The 25,052-nt window shown below is 37.1% G+C and overlaps 1 protein-coding gene across 9 annotated transcripts in view; it reads right to left on the bottom strand.

Annotated features, from left to right (window-relative positions):
- Positions 1 to 25,052, bottom strand: part of LOC135758559 (plakophilin-4-like) — a 192,253-nt gene that overhangs the window by 95,883 nt on the left and 71,318 nt on the right. For all 9 annotated transcript variants that reach the window (XM_065273096.1, XM_065273094.1, XM_065273095.1 and 6 more), the window contains 4 exons: positions 20,297 to 20,331; positions 19,717 to 19,827; positions 14,477 to 14,670; positions 9,286 to 9,799 (listed from right to left, as the gene is read on the bottom strand). In XM_065273096.1, the coding sequence (XP_065129168.1) occupies positions 9,286 to 9,799; positions 14,477 to 14,670; positions 19,717 to 19,827; positions 20,297 to 20,331 (854 nt within the window). The remainder of the gene's footprint in view (positions 1 to 9,285; positions 9,800 to 14,476; positions 14,671 to 19,716; positions 19,828 to 20,296; positions 20,332 to 25,052) is intronic.

A 25,052-nucleotide genomic window follows, 5' to 3' on the forward strand; every position in this document is an offset into this window, starting at 1 on the left:
GGCTATCAATCTGCTAAAAACATATTCCTACACTTTTACTATATTAAAATCACAAAAAAGATCGCCAACACGGTTATTTGTAACAGTGAAACATAACAGAAACAAACTAAATTCATATTTAATTATATTTATAGAACACATTAAATGTTAATATTTATACATGATTTTCGAGGATACATCACTCGTATTGCTTACCAAACACAATGAAAAACATAGCAGCATTGTGAAGCAGTGTGACTTTCTTATGAGGCCTTTAGCTTCTCGCTGTTGCCCCCTAGTGTTACTCGTAATAGATAAAAAAAAAGATATGATTTATTAAAAGTATATATTAAAGTAGATGGCCACCAGTAATAAAATATTAAACCATTTAATCTATATTATTCACACATTATACACAACTGATTAAAATATAAAAATTTTGCTAGTTATTATTAACGATAATCATTACCTACAGCAGAGTTCATAAAATATCACTGTTGACTATATTCATAAAATGTCTGAAAATGTAAAGAGAAACAGTAATTTCATCGATTTACCAGCAGGTGCCATTGAAATTAATTGGCTTCAGTGCTGCGCAGGCAGGGGCGTCAGTTTGTGTTGAAAAGTGGTGGGGACAAAAGATCAGATGAAAAAAACATTACAGTGGGACGGGAAAAATATTGAATAACGGTCATTAAAAATGGGCATAGTGTAGACCGGTCAACAAAACAAAAATACCCAGTATAAAACCCTCAACAATGTCGACTGCACATGTAACAGTCCCTACAACTAGGGATCGACCGATATGGATTTTTTTTGTGCCGATGCCGATACCGATTTTTTTCCATCAGCCTTAGCCGATGACCGATACAGGCTGCCGATTTTCTTTAGCCGATATTTGGAGCCGATACTGCTTTTTCTCATTCAGTTTATATCATAAAAATGACACAATGATAAAACCAAATGTTACAACTCTTAATTTAAAAAAGGAACATTTACTGAACTATATTTAACAAATAGTAATAAAAGGTAAGGTAGAACAAGTAAGAAAATTCAGTGCTGCTTAAAATACATAAATAAAATAATAATTACACCATTGCACACAATAGCAGCAACCAAGCAGCATAACAAGGGGAACACTTTACTTTATCCATGAAAGTAACCAACTATTTACAACCTATTTAATGCTTAGGTCTAAGTTTTAGTGCACTTAACTTAATCTCTTGTAGAGCAAATGTCTTTAACCCTCGTGTGGTGTTCATATTTCTGTTACTTAGACAATGTTTGTGGGTTTAGTGGACCCACTGTATTATTCGTATCTTAAACCAATGCAGTCATACTAATTTATGCATAACTGTTTACAGATGATTACTTTAGCCTTATTGCAAGTAATATAGACAAAATTTATGGTTAATATTTGTCATTTACCACTGGTACAGGACTATTTATAGATTAAAGTGCCATTCGTTTTTGTGATAATATGAAATAAGAGAAGAAAGTTCTATTCTCCCCCAGATGTTTATATAAAATAAGTATTTTCATCACTTTTTCATCTCATATAAGTTTTTCATCACTTTGACATTTAATTATTTGAACTTAGTTTGAAATTGTACACATTTGTGTCCGTCTACACAGCACAAGCCTCATCTGAAAAGATGCGGTATTATAACACATTATCTACACTGAACACATAACCTGTTCATGTCAGCCTACACAACACATAAGAAGCAGATTTTTACTGTGTAGCTGTGTTGCATGTGCATTTCTTGTGTTTTATAGACGTATACTGTGTCTTCCTGTCTATCTTATGTCCACACACACTGCAGTACAATATGTTGCTTTTGGCTACAACCTAAAATGATGAAAATGCTTGGATATGAAATAATACTTTCTCTATTTCTCACTCTTTCTCACACATTCATACACACACAAACACACACACACACACCATAGGTTTTGTGGTAAACTCATGTGTTCAGGCAAGGAATGGTAATCAATACACCAATTTACCATGATTACTACACTTTTACTAAATACAATCATGGTTATATTTTGTAAGGAATATAATAGTAAAATGTTGAATTGTTCCTTTTAGACAAAAGGTAAAGTTTTTGGGACAGTGGGGGCAGTCAAGTGTTCATGCTTGATATATAACATGTTGTATCTTTGCGCTGTTACAGCAAGTGCAGAAGGACAAAACTCTGCCATGCATCCATCACATATGTACAGACATATATACAAACACACTCATGCACCCACAGGAGTCCCAGATAAGAGAAAAACAAAGTGAAGTTACATAGCACATTCAATTTTCACTCTCTTATTACCCCCGGGTCCAGTGGACCCGAACACCACATATGTAATATAAATGTGTAGGGGGGTGTACAGTGTACAGTAATTATAAAGTTGTTTATTTTTATGTTCTTTATAGAAAATGAGCCAAGGCCAATGAATCTGAGGTTGAAACAACAATTAATTGCATATTTTTTCTTTAAGTAAACATTAAAAACGGGTCCCACAGACCCGAACACCACACAAGGGTTAATAAGAAGACAAGGAAAATGTAAACAGCAATACTGATCAAAAAACAACTTAAGAATTCTGAATAACATGCCAATTGCCCCACTTCTGTACCTCACACACCCTAGTGCCCTATAATAAATGCGAGGGATAGTTAGTTTGCCTCAGCTCGCTTAAAACGCATAAAACTGAACAAATACATGAGGATTTGTGTACGGACTTCGGTCAGATAGTAGAGCGCGTGCACATGGGAGAGGTGCAGTGTAGTGATGAGCGAGTCACTCGAAACTCGGATCATTTAACCTGATCCCTAAAATGACTCGAGAACCATGAGTCCTAGTGACCATTAACCCGAGTCAGTTGAGTCCTCTAAGATTTTGCATTAAGAATGAGAAATTGTATAAAACACAAAGCTCTTCAAATGTTTACAATAGAATTACAAAAAATAACTCTACATAAGCTGCCATAGGTTCTATAACTTGCAACAACAAGTTAATTTACATCTCCAAATGTCAACTGGGGGTACCGAGTGAGCAAAAAGCTGCTATTCCGGATCGTAATTTCCTGCAGCTCCGAGTCTGAGTACAAAGGGATGCGTGCGCGCGACAATGAGTTGGTCGGCGGCTCGGGGATTCACACAGAGAGTGACTCAACTCATAGAGCTTGAATCCTGTAGGAAAAATGAGCCTTGCTCGTGTTATTAACCCACTGACTCATGTAGGCTAATCTGTTGCAATATTTGACTGGCACAATGTTTTGGGTAGAAGCTGCAAATGTTTAAACATTTTAAAACCGAGGACTGCTGCAGCAGTGCTGCTGGAAAGATCCGCCACCGACGGACATACACAGCTCCTCTTGTTGACTGAGTCACTCAGAGTGACGCGAGTGGTTCACTCACAGGACCCGTGCAGGAGTGGGCGTCTCTGTCTGGGACTCAATCACAAGATCATGTTCTTGCGTGGATGAGGGACTGTGTGGCTGCATTAACCGAAACCTATCGTGGATCTTTTAAGTCAATCTGAAACAGGACACGTTCCTCTCACATCCAAGTCAACAAAGCCTGACATCTTCTAAACGTGGTGTTGATATATTTGTCATTATGAAATTAAACTAAACACACCGAACTTTTACAAGTATGTTATTGATAATGTTACCACGGACATGCATGTTTTTTACGAGTTCCCCATCCGTTTTTTGCGAGCAGAGGAGTCGTAGACTCGTAGCTCATGCGTGATCTGAGTTGCTTGGTTGGCATTAGTATGATTTAGCGATTGGAATTGGAAGTGACTCAAGTGACTCGAGTGACTCGCACAACCCGGATCATATTAGTGAGTGACTCAGAATAACCCGAATCCTTAAAAAGATCCGGGTTGACCATCACTAGTGCAGTGAGACATGGATGAGAGAGGGCATGTATCTTTGCGCTCCCAGTGAACGGAAATGTTGACAAAACTTACAAAAAAACACTTCTCCGGTCACATAAAAGTCATGTGTGAACTGTTTGGAACTAAGTGCTTTGGGTCGAATTTCTTATTTTCGCTGACGAAAATTCCGCGAAACTCCGCGTTAAAGGAACAGTATGTAAGAAATTTATATCAATTAATCATAAAATGGCCCTGACATGTCACTAGACATTAAGAAATAATTTTCATTTCAAATACTTATATCACTCACAACAGTGGTCTGGCCATTATTTTGTCATTTAAAAAGTGGAGTTGCAGCCCTCAACAGATGTTTATGTTGTCATTTTGTGTATTGGCCATCAGTTGTGTGGTTGCAGTACCGGTTTTAGCCACAAGTTTTGTGATTGCAATACCAGTTTTGGCCACAATCCTACATACTGTTCCTTTAACAACCATAAACGTATGCAACCATGGACCGCGCTCTCCACAATGACGAGAAACTATCAGCAATGGATATTGATTTTAAGCCTTTTACTACTACATATATTTATGGAGATGAGAATTAAAAACCCACCCTGTCCATCAGCTGTTCGGCTGATCACATGACCTGCGTTCGCTTGCGGCATTATAAGCACGCGTCGCGTCCAAACGTCAGACTGGTGGTCGCTGAATAAAACTCCTATAAATACCACGAAATCACGGAACAACGTCAGCATTATATAATCCTATGACCAGTGTTCGTAACAGCTGCCGTATGCATACGGTTAGCCTAAAAGCTATTTGAAGCTCCCTAAATACAATGGCAATCAGTTTTATAGGCATTCGCGTTTTCCATTAGGACCACCAAACTTTCTTAGCTATGGTTGCACGCACATATAGAGCAACGTGTTTACACTTTCAAAGTATATGGCAATATTTCAGTCAAACAGTTAAAAGATGCTTTGAAGTTTAAAACTTATCAGCGCAAGCTTGGAGAGCTCAGCTCTGCTAGTGGGGGGAGGGGCAATGCACGGGCTGCAGGCAGCCTCCAGCAACACAGAGCTGCCTGTGGGCGCCTGTCTGTAATTAATGCCAGGGAAAAACTATCGGCGAACGCAAGCCGCGAATCGGCCGATGCCGATACACCTAAAACCTGCTAAAATCGGCACGATGTATCGGCCGGCCGATATATCGGTCGATTACTACCTACAACACAGCTCAACCGAACAGTGCCAAAGCACCATGCTGTAAAAAACAGCAGCACATTAAGTCAATGATTACAATGAAATTCATTACATATGTAAAAGAAAACACACCATAAGCATACAACACAACATATGTGACCCTGGACCACAAAACCAGTTGTACACGGCAAAAAATGATTTTCAAGAAAAAATGTTCTTTGTATTTTTGTCTTGTTTTCAGTAAAATATCTAAAAATTCTTAAATTAAGATGCTTTTTCTTGATGAGCAAAATGACCCAAGAAAATACGTCTAGTTTTTAGACCAAAAATACCAAATGTAAGTGATTTTGTGCATAAAACAGCAAAAAAAAATCTGCCAATGGGGTAATCAAAAAAATCTCGAAATTCAAGAGAAATTGGCAGATTTTTTTGCTTGTTTTATGCACAAAATCACTTAAATTGGAAATTTTTGTCTAAAAACTAGATTTTTGCTCATCAAGAAAAAGCATCTTAATTTAAAATTTTTTAGATATTTTTACTGAAAACAAGACAAAAATACAAAAAAAATGTTCCTGAACATCTGACTTTCTTACTTAGTATTTTTGTCTTGTTTTCAGTAGAAATATCTAAAAATTCTTAAATCAAGATGTATTTTCTTGATGAGCAAAAATCTAGTTTTTAGAAAGTAAGGTCAGTTTTTAGACAAAAAATATAAAATTTCAGTGAGTTTGTGATCAAAACAAGCAAAAATATCTGCCAATGGTGTGAGAAAATATTGCTTAAATTAAGTGTTTAAGAAAAAAGAAATCTTATTTTTTTTCTCACCCCATTTGCAGATATTTTTGCTTGTTTTAATCAAAAATTCACTTAAATTGTATATTTTTTTGTCTAAAAACTAGACTTATTTTTTTGCTCATCAAGAAAATCATCTTGATTCAAGAATTTATTGATATTTCTACTGAAAACAAGACAAAAATACTAAGTGTAAGAGATCTCAGGTTTTCGGAAGGAGAACAAAACTGCAATCGTTACCGGGTTTCTGACACAATATGTCTGAGAGGTAGCCTGACGTTGTCATACTCAATTCTAGTCAGAATTTGAGTATGATACCGCTCCATTGAGCTATAATTATGAGGCGTGTCTCAACCGAAAAATGCCTCTGCACTCAATTGGATAGACCTACGACCAATCAGAGCAACGGGGTGTGAGACGTATGTTGAAATGACGTATTTGCAGCTTGACCGAACTGCTAGTTATTTCGTTACAATGACACACACTACAAGTCTGAGTTAGCGAACGTACATCAACACCTACTATGTTTACAACATTTCATTTATATCACATTAAGTCATACAGTAAGACTATCTCTTACCATTTGTACATTAGTTGAACTTCATCCACGACGATACCCATTACGTTTGCTTGAAAAATATCCGAGCCTAGCATGTCCCTTCACGATTCCGGGCTTCCGAAAAGAAGCTGGCAACGGCCGCTAATTATATCCATCTCGTCATGCACACCGAGTTGCATCGCTGTGATACCCATTTCAGTTGCTTCTTTAACTGGATCCTTCATAAGTGCGACAACTTTTGCCGAATCCCGTAGGAAGGACGGCAAAAACATCAACAAATGCCTTGCTCGCGTTTCTCTGTTCTTCTTTTAAAATCAATGCTCTGTCGATATCTTTTAGAACAGACTCAATGTCAGAATCCACACATCTGATTTCTACCGCGGCCGTAAACAGATTGAACACACGCGCTCTTTGGTGACGTGGTTGATACATTACTGTTGATCATCTGTCCAACATCGTATAAAGCCCGCCCTCACAATTTGATTCGTCGGCCAGTTTTGGGACTCGCATAAGTACTATTCGGACGGGATTAGTTTTACATAGGGAGGTGGGGTAAAGCAAGTTTTTATCAGAGCTTCTCAGTGATTTTAGTCCAGTCCGAATGCTCTATGTCAGTAATCATTACGGACAATGTCAGTAAAGATTACGGCATCTTTTACCTTCTGTAAAAAGGTCCGGAGAAATTACCTCAGGTAATACTAATCCAGTGCGAATAGACCAGCTGTAAATATCCACGTAAATCGCGTCATTTCCTTTCAATTTGCGGGTTTCTTTTAAATATAGAAGCGCTTAAAGAAGCATTTACTTGCGTTCTAGACGGGAAACAAGTCAGTGGCAGGTCAGTTTCTGAATAAAACACGACACAAACTTTAAAAAAAAAAAGTCAAATTCACTTCTCAGATTCGCGGAACTGTGTACGAAACTGACGTTCTCCCCAAACTGAAATTAATCACAGTGTTTCGCGTTTTCCTTGTCTGTTTCATGTTGTTTGCACATCTGATATCAAGAGGCAAGGTAACGTGCACGTGAAGACGAGAGGTGACGCGCTGCGCAAACGAGTTACCCCTCCCACTTCTGAATGTTTTACTGAGAATTCTAATCCCGTCCGAATTGACCATTAATATTACCGACGTCCTGTGGTAAAATTACATTACGACATCTACCCCTGTAAAACTAATCCCGTCCGAATAGGGCTATAGTAGCTCCTCAACGGTGAAACCCCAGACCGATCTTCCCGTTTCTCAAAATGTTGTGGTCGGGGCTAAGATCGGCTGGCACGCAGGCTATCTGAGAGGGTTGCTAGAGTATGAATATATTGTATTGCAATATGGAGCGTTTAAGTATTAACACTAAATCAAAACTAAACAACAAATTTGTAAATGAAAAGGTTTAATAACAGTACTGACTTAAAGTTACAATTGAAATGGTTACACTATAAATCCATGAAATGGTCAATAATACAAACAATTAACTGTTTCCAATGTATGTGAGATATTACCTGATAAGATAGAGAACAGAGAAAGAAAGAAAGCTTAGAAGAAAGGGATTCACACTTGAGAACTGGAACCACAGAGGAATATAGATAGGAAGATAGGAAAGGGAAATGGCCAATGCAAAAAGCAAAAGCCCAGAGCTCATAAAAACCTTGACATATATCCTCTATCCCTTGACCATGTGACTAAACCTAACTTGATACATTCAAATTGACCAATCAGAAGATCACCTTTAACCCCCAATGTACTTGACCAAAACCAACATAATACATTCAAACTGACCAATCAGAAGACCACCTTTAACCCTCACTGTATTGGATAAACAGTTGTGACAATAGTCTTTGATCACTATCAGCATAGGGGGTTGTTACAAGTTGTGACCAAGTAATAAATTCCTATATTTTTAATCTTACAATGAAAGACATTTTTGCAGTGCAAGTCACACGGGTATTGCTTGATTTTTCAGAACATTTTAACCAAATGCTTTCAAAAAGTGGTGGGGACATGTCTCCAGCGTCCCCAGTGTAAATGACACCTATGGTGCTGCGTTTGGAACTATGGTTCACTTCCGCATTCCATTCTTACAACGTACGTCTATGTGAGTGTCATAACTCTCTTATTATACGACTCTGGTTAGAACCCCAGTCATGTTTTTGAATGTTCGTGCATCATTTCCTCAGTTGCCGAGACAGTAGAAATACAGATTTCAGTGTTGCACTTCCTTCTTCCAATGATGTAAAAATCATAATTTTGCATCATTGAAAGAAGGAAGTCCAATATCTTTGTTGAGTGGGTGAGACTACAAACACCCCTTTTCTCAGTCAAATAGGCACCAATGACACACTTTCAAGAAAGATTAATGTTTCTATGGGTGAAATGCTCCTTTCATGTTTCACATGCAACAGGTCAGCCAGTGCACAATTATTTAAATTTTCTCTGGATAATTTATTTTGTTTAACTACATAAATGCCATTATCTATACTGTATTCCAACTGTTACCATAAAATATCAATTGAGCAATATAACATGCATTTTATTCAGTGTATATAAGCAATATTTAGCTTTTTATGTTAAAGACACTATTAATAGAGTGAGAAATTAATATTATCAGGAAAATAGCCGCTTATCAGTTAATCGTTAATCGATCAATTAGGTCAATCAACTAACGATTAATGAATTAATCGATAATTTCCATTCCACGTCTTTTTGTTTACAAAGACTGAAAGTCTGTATTGAATAATCTCTCTATGTACGCTAACCACACATTATTGCATATTAGAAACATTCTGGTTTCTTTGGTTTATGTTACTTTGTTAATTTTTTACATTGGACGTATGTCATGTTGCACAGCACTGGCACAAATTAGATTTTCTTACCTTTGAGGCTGTCTGTTCTTTTGGGTATTCTCTCGTAGACCTCATAGCTGTGTGTACTGTATGGATCAGAGGCATCGTTAACAAGCATTGTTGGAACTGTTGGCCTATAATGTTGTGGAACCGCTGCCATTCCTGGCCTGGCTGGACACCCAGACCTGACCTGTCCCTCTCCACCCACAGACCCCACACCTCCCGAATACGGCATAGTGAGGTGGCTGGTACCACCAGAGTAGGAATTAGTGGAGCCTATTCTACGTAGGGTGACAGGGGAGTTTAGCTGCGTGGAATAGGGTGAGCTGGCTTGTGGGACTAAGGGTAGGGTGGCACTTGTGAAAATGGAGGGCACATTTTTTCGCTCTGTCATGATGGGTGATCCGTAGGAGCTTCCCACTGTCCGCAGTGACCCTCGAGACCGAGAGATGCTGCTTTCGTAAGGTGACTGAGTGCGAGAAGGCATTGAACTGACTCGCCGTATAGCATGTTCCGGTATAGCCCCATATGTCTCTTCTGATCCCTGCAACACATAAAACACCATTTCTGCATTCCAGTGTACTCAATCAGTCTAATATGCTTAGATAAATAATAAACATATCCAGTGAGATTCAATTAAATTAGATCTGCTAATGTAAACTTCAACATGTGGTAATCTATACACAGATTAAATTAGTGTCTAGGGAAATCATATTCTCTTCTGGATCATGTATTTTCACCATTATTTTAAATTATTTAAAATTTATTTAAAATAAACATATATAAATAGCTCTGAATTTATGCTAATTTAAATAAACAAAACAATATATCAGAGTTATACAGTGTGGCAAAAAGTATGGAGGAGTACTCAAGCATAAAGTATAGTTACTTTTTAACATTTTTAAATGGAAATATGAGAAAAATACACATTTTACTTCTTTGACAATTAAGTATGTTATTTTATAAATTAAATAATTTATGGTACATCATAATCAAATCATTGTCATTGCTAGTACAGTATGGGCAAAATTTTATCAGCAGAATAGTAACGAGAACACTGTATGCGTACCTCCGAAATTTTTAACGCACAAACTTAGTATGCGTAGGTGGGCAGGGTTTACAAAATCACTAGTCCGACGTCCCGGGGCTACTGTGCCTTGCAATATTCAAATCAATTCAATTTTATTTATATGGCGCTTTTCACAATTGGCAATTTTTTCAAAGCGGTTTTACATTAATAGAAGCAGGGAAAAGCACAGAAAATCGATAGATAGCATAACATAATACAGATAGCATAAGCAGCAAAATTTAGCGATATTGAAATTGAGCGTATTAATAATATAACGTATAGAAGAGGGTGCTAAGTTAAGCCAATGGTGGCTGACTCCCCGGGTTGAAAAACCCCCTAGGAGAAAAACCTCCGGACTTTTAGCCAGGGGAAAAGTCCTAGGAGGGAAAAACCCTTGGGATATATATATATATATATATATATATACACACTACCTGACAAAATTCTTGTTGCTTGTGTACAAAAATTTTTCAAGAAATGGCTCATTTTAATCCCAACAGCTTTTGTAATAATGTTTCAGTGCAAAACGAAACTGTCAGAAAGTATTCTAATACTCACAGCTTGGTAAAGCCCATTGAGTCAATTTTTGCAAAGACACAAGTCTTGTCGCCTTGTCCTATAAGGTTAATCTGTGACTAATAATGGATCAATTAGGTCTCAGGTGTGTATAAAAATACCCCTAGTACACTAGACCTTCACATCAACTGCAACTAGACCTCTGCAAACATGCCTAAGATTCACCCTGAGACTAAAGTTTTGATTATCAAGAGGCTGAAGACCAGATCTACCGCTGATGTGACAGACACCTTCAATGTGTCTCAGAGTCAACTACAAAGGATAGAAAAAAGATTTGAAGAGACTGGAGACATTTTTGACAAGCCCAGGTCAGGCAGACCCCGGAAGACAACTGCTCAAGAGGACCGTTTGTTGGCTCAAAAATCCAAGGCCAGACCATTTTCCACTGCAGCAGAGCTCCACGAGACCTGGTCACCTGAAATCCCTGTGTCAACCAGAACAGTTTGTCGGATTTTTATCTCGAAATGGCCTCCATGGTCGAATCAGTGCCCAGAAGCCAGCACTAAACAAAATGTCCCCAGCCTGCTAAAAGGATGGACGCTGGAAAAGCAGAAGGTGGATTTTCAGATGAATCTTCTGTTGAATTACACCACAGTCGCCGCGAATATTGCAGGAGACCTACTAGAACCCGCATGGATCCGAGATTCACCCAGAAAACAGTGAAGTTTGGTGGCAGAAAAATCATGGTCTGGTTCCATCCAGTATGGGGGTGTGCAAGAGATCTGCAGGGTGGAAGGCAACATCAATAGTCTAAAATACCAAGATCTCTTAGCTACCTCTTATATTCCCAACCATAAAAGAGGCCAAATTCTGCAGCAGGATGGTGCTCCATCACATACTTCCATCTCCACATCAAAGTTCCTCAAGGCGAAGAAGATCAAGATGCTCCAGGATTGGCCAGCCCAGTCACCAGACATGAACATCATTGAGCATATGTGGGGTAGGATGAAAGAGGATGCATGGAAGATGAAACCAAAGAATATTGATGAACTCTGGGAGGCATGCAAGACTGCTTTCCTTGCTATTCCTGATGACTTCATCAATACATTGTATGAATCCTTGCCAAACCGCATGGATGCATTTGTTCAAGCTCATGGAAGTCATACAAGATATTACATTTGGATCTCACAGCACCACTACTGAATTTGCTAAAAATATTTTTGTATTTGCAGTAAATTTGTTCAATTTCTGAATAGGAGAAAGAACTTTTGTCTTGCCAAAATTTGACCTCTCTGTCTTTATTAAAGCAACACTATGTAGTTTCCATGTAAAAATGACTTACAGCTCCCCCATGTGGTTGAAAAGCGCAACAGTGCCTGGTATCAGACACTCTTCTGCAGGCAGGGGGAGGGGCGGGGCTGTGTTTTCTACCCTCCACCGCCACTTTCAGAGTGTGCTTGTAGTAGCTAGGAGGCTGCTCAGGTTGCAGCAACAGTACAATTTGTCCGGTTAAAAGCTGTTCTATCAATGAAATAATTTTAGGGACATTATTTAAAGGTAAAAACTACAAAGTGTTGCTTTAAATGATAAAAAATATTTTTGTGAAACTAATTCATTTCAGTGCATTAAACATCATTTTGGATTGTTTTAGCTTTTCATATGAGCTATTTCTAACACCAATTGATTAATTAAAAGTCAGGTTAATAGCAGGTGTTTCTACAAAATAGATAAGCGACAAGACTTTTGTCAGGTAGTGTGTATATATATATATATATATATATATATATATATATATATAGGTAAATGCAATAGGGCTACCAAACTGCATCTCCGCCCTGCCTGCTGGGCTATCTTAACTTATATATATTTAAATGCTTATGCATTCTCTCACAGATTTGGATGGGTAATTATGTAATTCAGGAATGGGGTACTTAAATCACGTGTGCTCACATTTAGTTTCACTTTCGCAATCGCGCAAAGCCGCGACCTAAAGCAAGCAGTACTGATTTGTTATTGACAATCTGTTGGGCAAAATTTCCTCCAACATCTTCCTGTCAGTCATTAATATCCTTACTTAAAAAATGAAATCTCCAAAAGCAAGCTTTAAAGTGATATAGATTGTATGTGCAGTGAAGAAAATCACGAAAAAAAGCTACAGTGTGACTCTGGCGTGCGAAAACTGGCTTTCCAAGCTACAGTAGCCCCTATTTTTTTCTGATCGAAAAAATTATCCAATCTGTAACTGGAAAAACATTATATTATCAAAACTGTGAGTTTTTTGACCCATTGAACCCATAACGATGAGTATATCCAGTGCAGAGATGAGCAGGAACAGTTGGCTTGCATGGGAATCCAGATTTTTGTTTGTTAAAAAACAGCATCAAAAACAACAACATAAATAGCAGAGCAAACATTGTGGTGAGTGGCCCTATAGGCTTTGTATTAGAAAAATTTGGCCCGTGATGAAAACTAATTGAGGAACCCTGTGCTATGCCCACAACAACGAGTGGCATTTTCTTTTCTGTGACTTCAGTTAATATTTAAGATTCAAAATGAAGTTTATAGATATTTCAGTTCAGTTGAAGCAAATATTTGTATTGATGATTGTAATTTGATTATTTTATGTGTTATTTGTGTTTTGATAGATGTGTTGTCCCAATATTCTACATTAAAAGTAATTTATTTTTTATTCTGGATACTTGCATTTACTTAGTGCTACCAAAAACTGAAGCCTGAAGGGCTACCAGGGATAAAGAAATTTTGCGATCCCTGGTGGGAGTATGTATTACAGTATGTTGGACAGGAGAGCTATTGCAATTTGTTGCAATGCACATGCGTTAAAGGGATAGTTCGGCCAAAAATGATATTAAACCCATGATTTACTCACCCCAAAGCCGTCCGAGATGCATATGTCCATCATTTTTCAGACGAACACATTTTCAGTCATTTTAGAAAATGTCTTCTATCTTTCAGCTGCTAAACAATAAAGTTAAGGGGTCCACCTCCTTTAAGTCCAAAAATTTTCATATATCCTTCCCCAAAGAAATCCAAACGGCTCCAGGATGATAAACAAAGGTCTTCTGAGGGTAATCCGTGCGGTGTTGTTGTAGAAATATCCATATTTAAAACTTTATAAACAAAAATAACTACCTTCTAATATCTAATATCTTGGACTCCTCTGTATTCAGGAGAGAGTATCAGCGTAGTGTACGCACTTTTCATAGTGACGTATGACAAATTCGGAGGGCGGGGGCACAGAGCAGAAGCAGAGAAACCCCCGTAAGCTCTCATATTGAATGCGGACGCGACTAAGATGGCGGCATTACCGGAAGCAAGTTATTTTCATTTATTAAGTTTAAAATGTGGATATTTCTACAAAAAATTTTTTGGACTTGAAGGACGTGGAGCCCATAACTTCACATTTGATTAACTGAAAAATCTAAAACATTTCTAAAATACCTGAAAATTTGTTTGTGAAAATGGCTTTAGGGTAAATCATGGGTTTAATAAAATTTTGGGCTGAAATATCTCTTTGTATGTCAAATAAACTATGCTTTGCAAGGCTATGCATTCTGCCGTATATGTAAAAAAAACTAACTATACTCCAGGCTTTAAGTATTAAGCATGGTACTGTACCTGTCCTATCACCTGGCCCTCAGCCCTAGCGTTTCTCTGCAGTGTGGAGCCTCCTCCAGAACCCTGAAATGAGTGCTGCAATCTCAACTCACACTTGCCCTGCTCCTGGCTGCTGTAGTAGCTACCAGCATCCTGGTAACCACTATCAGAGTAAGAGTTCATCTGGTTAGAGCTGTGAGAGTTGCCTAGTGGCCCTAAGTAAAAAATTCATAGAGTTAAGTGATTATAAGTAGTTATTTTACTTTATTACATTATTTCTGATCAAGAAAGAAGTTCATAAATAACAATTGGCTAACATTGTAAGTTTACAGTACATTTGAAAAAAAATTACATTTCTATCTCTTTACGCCCTGTTCAGACCGCCAGTGACGGACAAGCAGTAGCAGAGCGACACAGTTACATTCATTTAAATGGAAATGGCAACTTCTGGTAACACAAGTGAAAGTGTTGGCAACTGGGTGGGGTGTGTCCAGCTACATGAGAAAGTTAAGAAAAGTTTAACTTTATGCAAATGAGCAACTTTCAGGAGCGACTACCAACGAGCACACAGCAGTGGAGTATACGTCATCAGTCTCTCGTCAGTTACAAGTGGACAGTATTCATTTGTAGAGGACAACCAATGTTTTTTTTTTTTTTGCCGATGCCATATGAAGAAAACAATGTGTCCGATTGGTCGACATTTAAAATATCATTATAATAACTGAGAAACATATAAACAATAATTAAAACTAAATAAACATTGATTTTAATAATTAATGCCTACAGATTAAGTTTACATGTATAATTAATGAAAAAAACAGTATTTAATTCCTTAATATTAATAAATAAATTGCATTAAGTTACTTTGCTCAGTAAGAGGTTGTTTCACTTTCTTAGAGTTGCAACAACAATTGCACAGCTTAAGTTATATATTTGCTTAGATAGAGGCATGTAGCATCAAAACAGAACAATGTCTTGTGCATCCTCGTACACACACACAAACAGCTTTCTAGCTGGGCATCAAGATTCACTGGTTATTGAGTGCAGGGAAAACAGCGTCTAGTTTATAAGTTACAGACAACGCACATATCTAAAGGAAGAGCCCAATCGCAGGATTAGTCACTGTTTGTGAGGTCAATTCGTTTCAGTTGTAGTTACCGCTGTGCTGCGGATATGAGGTTTTTATCGTAAACGAAAACTATCACGAAAACTGAAACTATTAGTGAAATTTTTTTTTCGCTAACTGAAATAAAATAAAAAAAAGGTTTAAAAAAAACGAAAACTAAACTACAACCATAATGTGGACCTGCAGAACGAACTAAAACTAAATAAAATGTAGGAAAACATAACTTGCATTTTCGTTTTTTAAATGTTATTGGATCAGCAGTTGAACACAGAGTCACTCGCATTACTGGATCATTAATAATCAGATGTTGCTGGATCACTAATGACCAATAGGTGGCAGACTAATGTCTATTAAAACTCCTGACCTGCACAGCAGCGTCAGGTGATGTGTATGACGCTGTCTGGGCACTGGATCCCTGCCCCCGAGCCAACAGGCCGGTTCAGAAAACATCATCTCATTGCTACGGTTAGTTTAATAAGACAACCTGTCTTCTGCTGACAAACCCTTAAAATAACTGAAGAAGACTTAATTATTTTAGTGTACTGGACACCCTGAAGCATTTAAAGGAGTAGTCCACTTTAAAAATGGGGTCCATTGACTTTTCATAGTAGGAATAAAAAATACTATGGTAAGTCAATGGGCCCCATCTTTAAAGTGGACTACTCCTTTAAATGTGGCTGAAAACGCAGACCGCTTGCTTAGCACAGACATAAGTTTGAACAAGTAGGATGTGCTGATTCACTCTAAATTATATAAGTTATATAATATATATATAAATAAACCTGTGCTGGGTTGTTTCAATGAAATGCTGGGGAAGGGTGGGACAAATACCACACTAACCCAACACTCTAAATTCTGTTGGGTTATTAATGCTGGGTAAATATAATATACAAATATAAATATCCATGTTTTATATAAAATAAACCTATGCTGGGTTGTTGTTAACCCAAACATTAGTTGAAACAACCCAGCATAGGTTTATTTTATATCAAACATGTATATTTATATTTGTATTATATTAACCCAACAGAATTTAGAGTGTTGGGTTAGTGTGGTATATGTCCCGCCCTTCCTCCACTTTGATTGGCAGGACTAAATAAAAACAATCCCTATTTTAAAAAAAATCCTCTTAACATCTGATCTTATTTTCAACATTTCCAGATTTGGCAAGGTGTATGTACACTTTTGACCACCACAACCATGATATTACGCTAAAGACTAAAACTATACTAAAACTAAATAAAAACTAAAAGTAATATTTTTTTAAATAGAAACAAAATTAAAACTATTTATGGAACACTAAGAAGAACTAAAACTAAACTGAAATAAAATAACATATTACAAAAATAAATAAAAACTAATTTTTTTAAAAAACTATAATAACCCTGATAAGACCTCACAGAACAGTTTGAGTGAAACCTTGTTGCACACATGAAAATGTCACATTAAGAAGGGAATGATGAATAGTTCTCTAATCGTCTGTTAAATGGCTCATTATAGTTGTGCATAGGTCCTACAGCGTAGCTGCGACAGTGTAGGTTATGCGTCGGTTTTCATTTATACTTTTGCGTTCTCGTCTGTGTCGACGTGCAAACACACATGCAGACCGCTGGTAGGCAGTATCCACGCATGTAACCACAGTAGCAGCATGACTGTCAAATGAAGAAGCAGCTTGGCAAGTTTAACCCACAAGCGAAGAAGAAACAGTAATTAAATTTGCTGTTTTATGTTTTGAAATGACCAGCAGTGATGGAAGCAAATAAACAGCGACTAATGTTGCAGTTCGAGTTAAATCACTCTTCAACTTTGTTCTCACCGTCGCAAAAGGAAATACCTATGACACAGTTTTTTTAACCTCACGGGAGGGGTGAGGTTAAATCACAGCGCCAATCACAGCGCTTGTGGACCAATCACAGCGCTTCTGGCCCGTGTAGAACTGACATGCTGTTAAAAATTGTCAAGGGGCTCGTCAGGCTACACAGAGGCTACGGATGACCTACAGTGTTGCTACAGCCTTACACACAACTATAAATTGGACTGTAGACGGTGGCTGTTTATTTGATCGCATGAGCAGGTCGTTTAACACATGGCTTCTGTGGGAGTGATTTAAAAGCATATGAAGCAGTTTGCTATCGGGTTGCTCTCACGGTGCTTTGGTGTCGTTCACCAACCGGTCTGTGGGTCACCGCGTGGGTCACGGGTGTATTTATCTTATCCAACCATTTAATCTATTGGGCCAAACGAGAAGATTTATCATCCGAAGCCGATAAAAACAAGGTCAAAATATCGACCGATAAATCTTCCTCGCCAATATATCAGTCAACTTCTACTCATTTGTTTCTGACAACTAGTTTGAGAAGCACCTCCGGACATTGTTGAAAAAGATGAGCGAAACATATCAAGAAAGTCACTGGATGTCTGAATGAGGCTTTAGTTTGCAATTAAAAGTGAAATCTAAATCAGCACAAACAAGTGTTTAGAGATTAAGGGTCACTTATTCTTTGCTTACTTTTTTCACATTTTAGAATTATAAAAGATTCATCAAAATGTAAAAATGGAAATTATGTTAGGAAAATGGGAAAAAATGTAAACACACACACATAATTTAAATTCTGCATTTATGCATTTGGCAGATGCTTTTATCCAAAGCGACTTACAGCAGAATCAAGATATACATGCTTTTATCAGTATGTGTTCCCTGGGAATCGAATACATGACCTTTTGTGCTGCTATCGTAAAGCTAATGCGCAACTGAGCTACAGTGCTTGAAGGGGGTCGATATGCAGCGGTACGCAATACAGGCACTTCTCTGTTTTAAAGCGTAACTAAACCCCTGGTCAGAGCCTGACTCCGCCCACTGGCAATATTTGAAAAATGCAAGAAAAGTGGGCAGATCCCAACGGAGATAGAGGGGACGAACTAAGCTCGTATCAAGTGTGTGGTGAGATCGTAACAAGGGCGTGGTGAGCTTGAACCTGCTTACGTCACGAGTCATTTCTTGGACCCAACATCCAATAGGAAAATTCAACTGCAGTAGCCACCGTTCAACCTGAAGAGGGCAGCACTCAGACGTTTTTACACCATATATTGTAGTATTGAAACACTTTATATCCAAATGTTAAAAAAGTTACTAAAATCAATGAACAGCACTAATAAAGCATCATTCTTACAGATCATTAACTAAAAAAAGTTGGTTTAGGGTTTAGTTACTCTTTAATCTTTAGTGTATCTTCACTTTTTCTTGCGTTCTGGCACTTCTTACATGTTTTCAGTACTGTGCATCAATGAATAAGTGATTAATAGCAATGACATCATAAATATAGATCAGATATAGATCATAAATAGATCAGATATTTCCAGTGCCCCCTCCCTGTAGTGACAGTGGAAATATCTGATCTATTTATGATCTTGACAAATTACCCAAATAAAAGACGCCTTTCAGAGATGTTCTTTTCAAATTTGAATACACAGTGCTAACAACCTAGCCTAGCCTAGCTACAGAAGGGGACCTGAAAGATGTGAGTCAGAACTTCCCCCGGTTAAAGTAACCACTATCCATGAAAAAAGGCCTGCAGTCTGCTGTAGCAGAAGCACAAGTACCTGTGTCAAATTTAGCTAATAGCATTATCGCTGCTATTAACTCAGATGGTGATGTTAACAATAACATGGCCAGTAAGCCCAATAACCTTCATGAGCCTGTTTCATGAGGTAAACATCTTTTGATCTTTTAAAATTTAGAATAGAACAGATTTTTGTTTTGTTTTATCCTCCATCTTTTTGAAATGAGTACCTTTCATGGTAATAAATTACAAGTGATAAATTTACCATTAAATGTGGTAAGTGTATCCCCAAACTGCTAAGTAATCACACACACGCACGCACGGGACGCACACACGTTGTATCAGCAATATCTAAGTATCAGAACTTTTTTGCCCCACTTCAAGCACTGGCTACAGCAACAGATTAAGTATGTACAATAATCAATTTGAAAAGTGGGGACCGAACATTTAAACTGAAATTGAGTGGCAATATTTGTGCTAAAAGACTAGTGTAGTTTTGTGACTAGTGTAGTTTAGTGTTGTGATCAGTGTAGTGTTGTGACCAGTGTAGTGTTGTGACCAGCAGAGATTCTCACGCTTGTCTGTAGAATACAGAGACAGCTGCTCTCCCTCCATCCTCACACCAAACACTGGAGTATGACGGCTGCCAGTCATTTGAGACTTTACATCACAGTACAATGACGCATCTATACAAATCACACACACACAAATTCAATGAGCACAAAGCTTTGTGTGGGCTTTTATATATTTAATCTGAAAAAAGCCTACATTTCAAAAACACAAGAAAATTATTTAAAAATATAAAATTGACTCCATATATTCACTACAAATCAGCTTGACTAGTTGCTTAAAGCCCTTTACAAAAGTTAGCTCAATGCATCACTTATGCAAATGACAGCTTTTTTGATATTTTATTTGATGTGGTGACAATTATAAAAGGTTAAAAAAAATCTAAATATTTTACGTTGCTATTAAAATGTATGCAAGTTACGTTAAAAACAATAACAGCAAAGTAACCACATCAATGTGTGCATATAAAACAACATGTTATTTTAAATATGAAATTTCTGCTCACTGAAAATCTGAAAGAATAGATCCTTATTAAAAAGTTTAAATATTTTAAACATATTAAAATCTGAAATAATGAATTCATACCAGGACATCTCCAGGAAAGAGACTTCTCAGATGAGCTAAAACAGAACCAAAAAAACTGTTAATTTCTTTTTACATTGATCTTTTTGCTTTTAACTTGCTATATATATATTTATATATATATATAGTATATGTGTAGTAAAGTGTCAGTGGTTTTAAAAGGCTTAAGGCATTGTGTTCCAAGATAAATACACCCGAGCCCACACGATGATGTTCACTCTGACAGTAATGGCGTTTGCTGGACTACAATGCTGTAATGTTGCCAGCAGGCGTTTCTGTGCTGCTGAAAGTGTTCAAGACTCTTTTGTCTAACATCATTGCCTGATTTCACTGATGCTCGTGTCTGAATAGGAACATATCCCTGCGGCCTTCCTAGAATATGTATAAGGTGTTATAGCATCAAAAAGGAGGACCAACTCTAACCCTAAATCAGAAAAAGTTGGGAAACTGTAGAAATTGTGAGTAAAAAAGGAATGGAATAATTTACAAATCTCATAAACTTATATTTTATTCACAATAGAATAGAGATAGCTTATTAAATGTTGAAAGTGAGACATTTTGAATTGTCATGCCAAATATTGTCATATTTTGGATTTCATGAGAGCTACACATTCCCAAAAAGTTGGGACAGGTAGCAATAAGAGGCCGGAAAAGTTACATAAATGTAAGAAACTGCTGGAGGAGGACCAATGTTTAGGAATAGGAATGTTGTCTCATTCTTGGTAAATACAGGCATCAGTTGCTCAACTTATTGTCACATCTTCCTCTTTATGATGCACCAAATGTTTTCTATGGGTGAAAGATCTGGACTGCAGGCTGGCCATTTCAGTACTCAGATCCTTCTTCTACGCAGCCATGATGTTGTAATTGATGAAGTATGTGGTCTGGCATTGTCATGTTGTCATGCAAATTGGTCCTTTAGTTGTTCCTTATATGTACATTTAAGTTTTCTGGCCCCTTATTGCTACATGTCCCAACTTTTTTTGGAATGTGTAGCTCTCATGAAATTCAAAATGTCTCACTTTCAACATCTGATATGCTATCTATATTCTATTGTGAATAAAATATAAGTTTATGAGATTTGTAAATTATAATGATGCAAAATCATAATTTTGCATCATTGAAAGAAGCGAGTCCAATATCTTTGTTGAGGGGGTGAGACTACAAACACCCCTAGATGGCTGCATATGCAAGCACAAGTGATTCTGTGGCCACCGTAGGACTTTGACAGTTGTTATAATGATGCTTATGATTGACAAATTGCAAAAAAGTAACAATCTGCGCGACCAGTAAACCATCAGAAAAGGTTTTCAGGGCAGCTGGAAACATTATAACCCCAAAAAGGTCCTCACTTGTTGTTTTCACGGATGGAAGTGCTGCAATAAAACGCAAATAGGTGCGGATGCCATGGGTGCTCGAGCCAAAACCCCGGTGGCCAAGCACATTATGGACAGTTGCTGCACATGTACTTCACGTGTCGTATCTCTATAACATTGTGCTTTCACACCGACTGCGTTTGCAGCGCATACTGTGCAGTTTAATAACAGGATAAAAATCTCAAGTTCACATAAATAAAAAATTCACTCAGTGATTGACAGCATGAAGCAGTCGATCGTGTTTCCCTTCAACAATTTAAGCATAAGATTTATATTTTCTAGATGTATCTGTTTCTCTGAAGATAATTAAGATAGATAAGGACTCATTTGCTGGGCAGAGAGTGATTGACAGCGCAGTCTTCTGGCTACAGTATGTTTTTAAATATTTCATTGCTTTCTTTTAAATTGCTCAAAGTCATGACTGTTTGAAACACACTTGGCGTCACATTCGTGATTTTATTGTAAAATTACACTTTTTCGCATCAATCCACAACCATTTAAACCATGAACAATTCATTGTCACTTTAATTGAGCGTTAGCAGCGCAGCAAAAATAGTGCAGAGCTTGCACACACGCCCGCATGGAAAACTTTCATAAATAACGTTAATAATTTGCAGGCTGCTAAAATAAAGCATACAAAAAATAGGCTAAAATGATCTATATGCTATATGATTATAATCAGAGCATGTGCATGTGATTTATTTATATTAGGTTATTATATAACAGCATTTAAAGGAGGTATATTTCATGTGTGAAACGCCTTGTAAGAAATTATGGACTCAAATATAAAAAGTTAACCACAAATAAATCAGACATTAAAGTACAGGAAACATTAGGCTATATAAATCTATATATCACAGCTTAAATAACATTAGGTTATTATTTATGCTAATTATTTCCTATTAAAGGAACAGTATGTAAGAAATGTATATCAATTAATCATAAAATGGCCCTGATATGTCACTAGACATTAAGAAATCATGTTAATTTCAAATACTTTTATCACTGAAAACAGTGGTCCGGCCAGGATATTGTCTAATGTTATAAATTCCGAAATTCGTTGTGACAAAGTCTGAAATAAAACAAGGATTTGTATAGGACAGGGGTTCTCAAAGTCCGGACTCCGGTCCGGATCCGGACCCGACGGGAACTTGATCCGGACCCGCGTCCACTTCTTAGTACAAGTGCATTAATTTCTATGTGATTGATTAAATGTGTGCATTTGCTACTTTACAAATGCATATTAAACTTGTAAACCATTCGTTTAGTTTTCTTTTCTTTTTAGATTTAAGAGTATTCCTGGTCCGAAAATAAAATGAGTTATTTTAAAAAATTTCCTGTGTCACGCTGCAGCCATCACACCCAGATATTACGCACAGCTACTTCGGCTTTTGATCAGTAAGTCCTTATCAATCTGAAATCACTGTTGATTTGATTCGTTTAAAACATGCATTTGAAAAAGCAACACTCGTCAAACATAATCTTATACATATTCTTTATTATCATGAAAATACCTGAAAAGGTTTGAAGAACAGCAATATAAATATAACCTTAAGACATTTCCTGGAGCTGCGTGTGTCTAGTTCTTCATCTGCAGCGCATATTAACCCTTGTGTGGTGTTCGGGTCTGTGGGACCCGTTTTTAATGTTTACTGAAAGAAAAATCATGCAATTAATTGTTGTTTCAACCTAAGATTCATTGGCCTTGGCTCATTTTCTATGAAGAACATAAAAATAAACAACTTTATAATTACTGTACACTGTGTACCCCCCTACACATTTATATTACATATGTGGTGTTCGGGTCCACTGGACCCAGGGTTAATAAGAGTGTAAAAATTGAATGTGCTATGTAACTTTACTCTGTTTTTCTCCTATCTGGGACTCCTGTGAGTGCATGAGTGTGTTTGTATTTATGTCTGTAGATATGTGATGGATGCATTGCAGAGTTTTGTCATTCTACTCTTGCTGTAATGCCGCAAGCATACAACATGTTATATATCATGCATGAACATTTGTCTGTACCCACTGTCCCAAACACTTTACCTTTTGTCTAACAGGAACCATTCTACATTTTACCATTATCTCCCTTACGAAAAAATCCATAATTTTATTGTAGTAAAATTATGGTTATTTGGTATATTGGTTACCATTTGTAAAACCATGGGTTTACCACAAAACCTATGGTGTGTGTGTGTGTGTGTGTGTGTACCTGGTATTTATCACATTGTGGGGACCAAATGTCAGCTGTGTGCATGAATGTGTGAGAGAGAGTGAATAATAGAGAAAGTAAAATATTATCCATATATCGTGGCCAATAGCAACACATTGTACTGCAATGTGTGTGGACCATAGATGGACACAGTATATGTGTATAAAATGCAAGAAATGCATACACAACATAGCTACACATTAAAAATCTTCTTCTTATGTGTTGTGTTGGCTGGCATGAACAGGTTATGTGTTCAGTGTAGATAATATCTTATGATACGGCATCTGTCCAGTTGGGGCCTGTGCTGTGTAGACTGACACAAATGTGTAAAATTTCAAAATGTTCAAAGAATTAAACATCAACAGTGATAAAAAACTTTGTTTCATTTATACTTATTTAAGATAAACATGTTTTCCCCCCAATATCTGGATCAGAATAGAATTTTCTTCTTTTGTTTCATTTTACCACAAAAAACGAATGGTACTTTAGTTTATAACTAGTCCTCTACCAGTGGTAAATGACAAAAATGAACCATAAATTCTGTCTATGTTACTTGCAATAAGGCTAAAGTAAACATCTGTAAACAATTATTACATAAATTTGTATGACTGCATTGATTTAAGATACTAATAATGCTCTGGGTCCACTAGACCCACAAACATTGTCTAAGTAACAAAAATATGAACACCACACAAGGGTTAAGTTTCTGCCCGAGAGCGCCCCCCGGCTTTTGGATGTAGCGGTATTTCACCGTAATTCATTAAGAAGCATAGCAAACATCATCAGCCAATTTATAGGTGCACCCCTAATTTTGGTCAGTGTCTCTGCCTACCAACCACACTTTTTTTGCCATGGTTTATGCATCTGATGGAAAACAAACAGTGCCATTTCTCTCATGAGGTTGCTCTGTATCTTGCACCTGGTTACTTTTGGAATATTTCTTGTGTTTATGTTTAAAAAATGTTTTTACTTTAAATGCAAAATACACTTGTTATGTTTTTCCCAAACCATGTGTGTTGATTTTTTATATAAACAAATGATTTACATAAAGTTATTACTATGCTTGACAATTTTTGTAATAACCATTTTTTTCCGGACCTATGAAAATGATGAGAATTCAGATTTGGACCTTTGAATGTAAACTTTGAGAACCCCTGGTATAGGAGATGCC

This window comes from Paramisgurnus dabryanus, chromosome 15, assembly GCF_030506205.2.
Source record: "Paramisgurnus dabryanus chromosome 15, PD_genome_1.1, whole genome shotgun sequence".
NCBI classification, from domain to species: Eukaryota; Metazoa; Chordata; class Actinopteri; order Cypriniformes; family Cobitidae; genus Paramisgurnus; species Paramisgurnus dabryanus.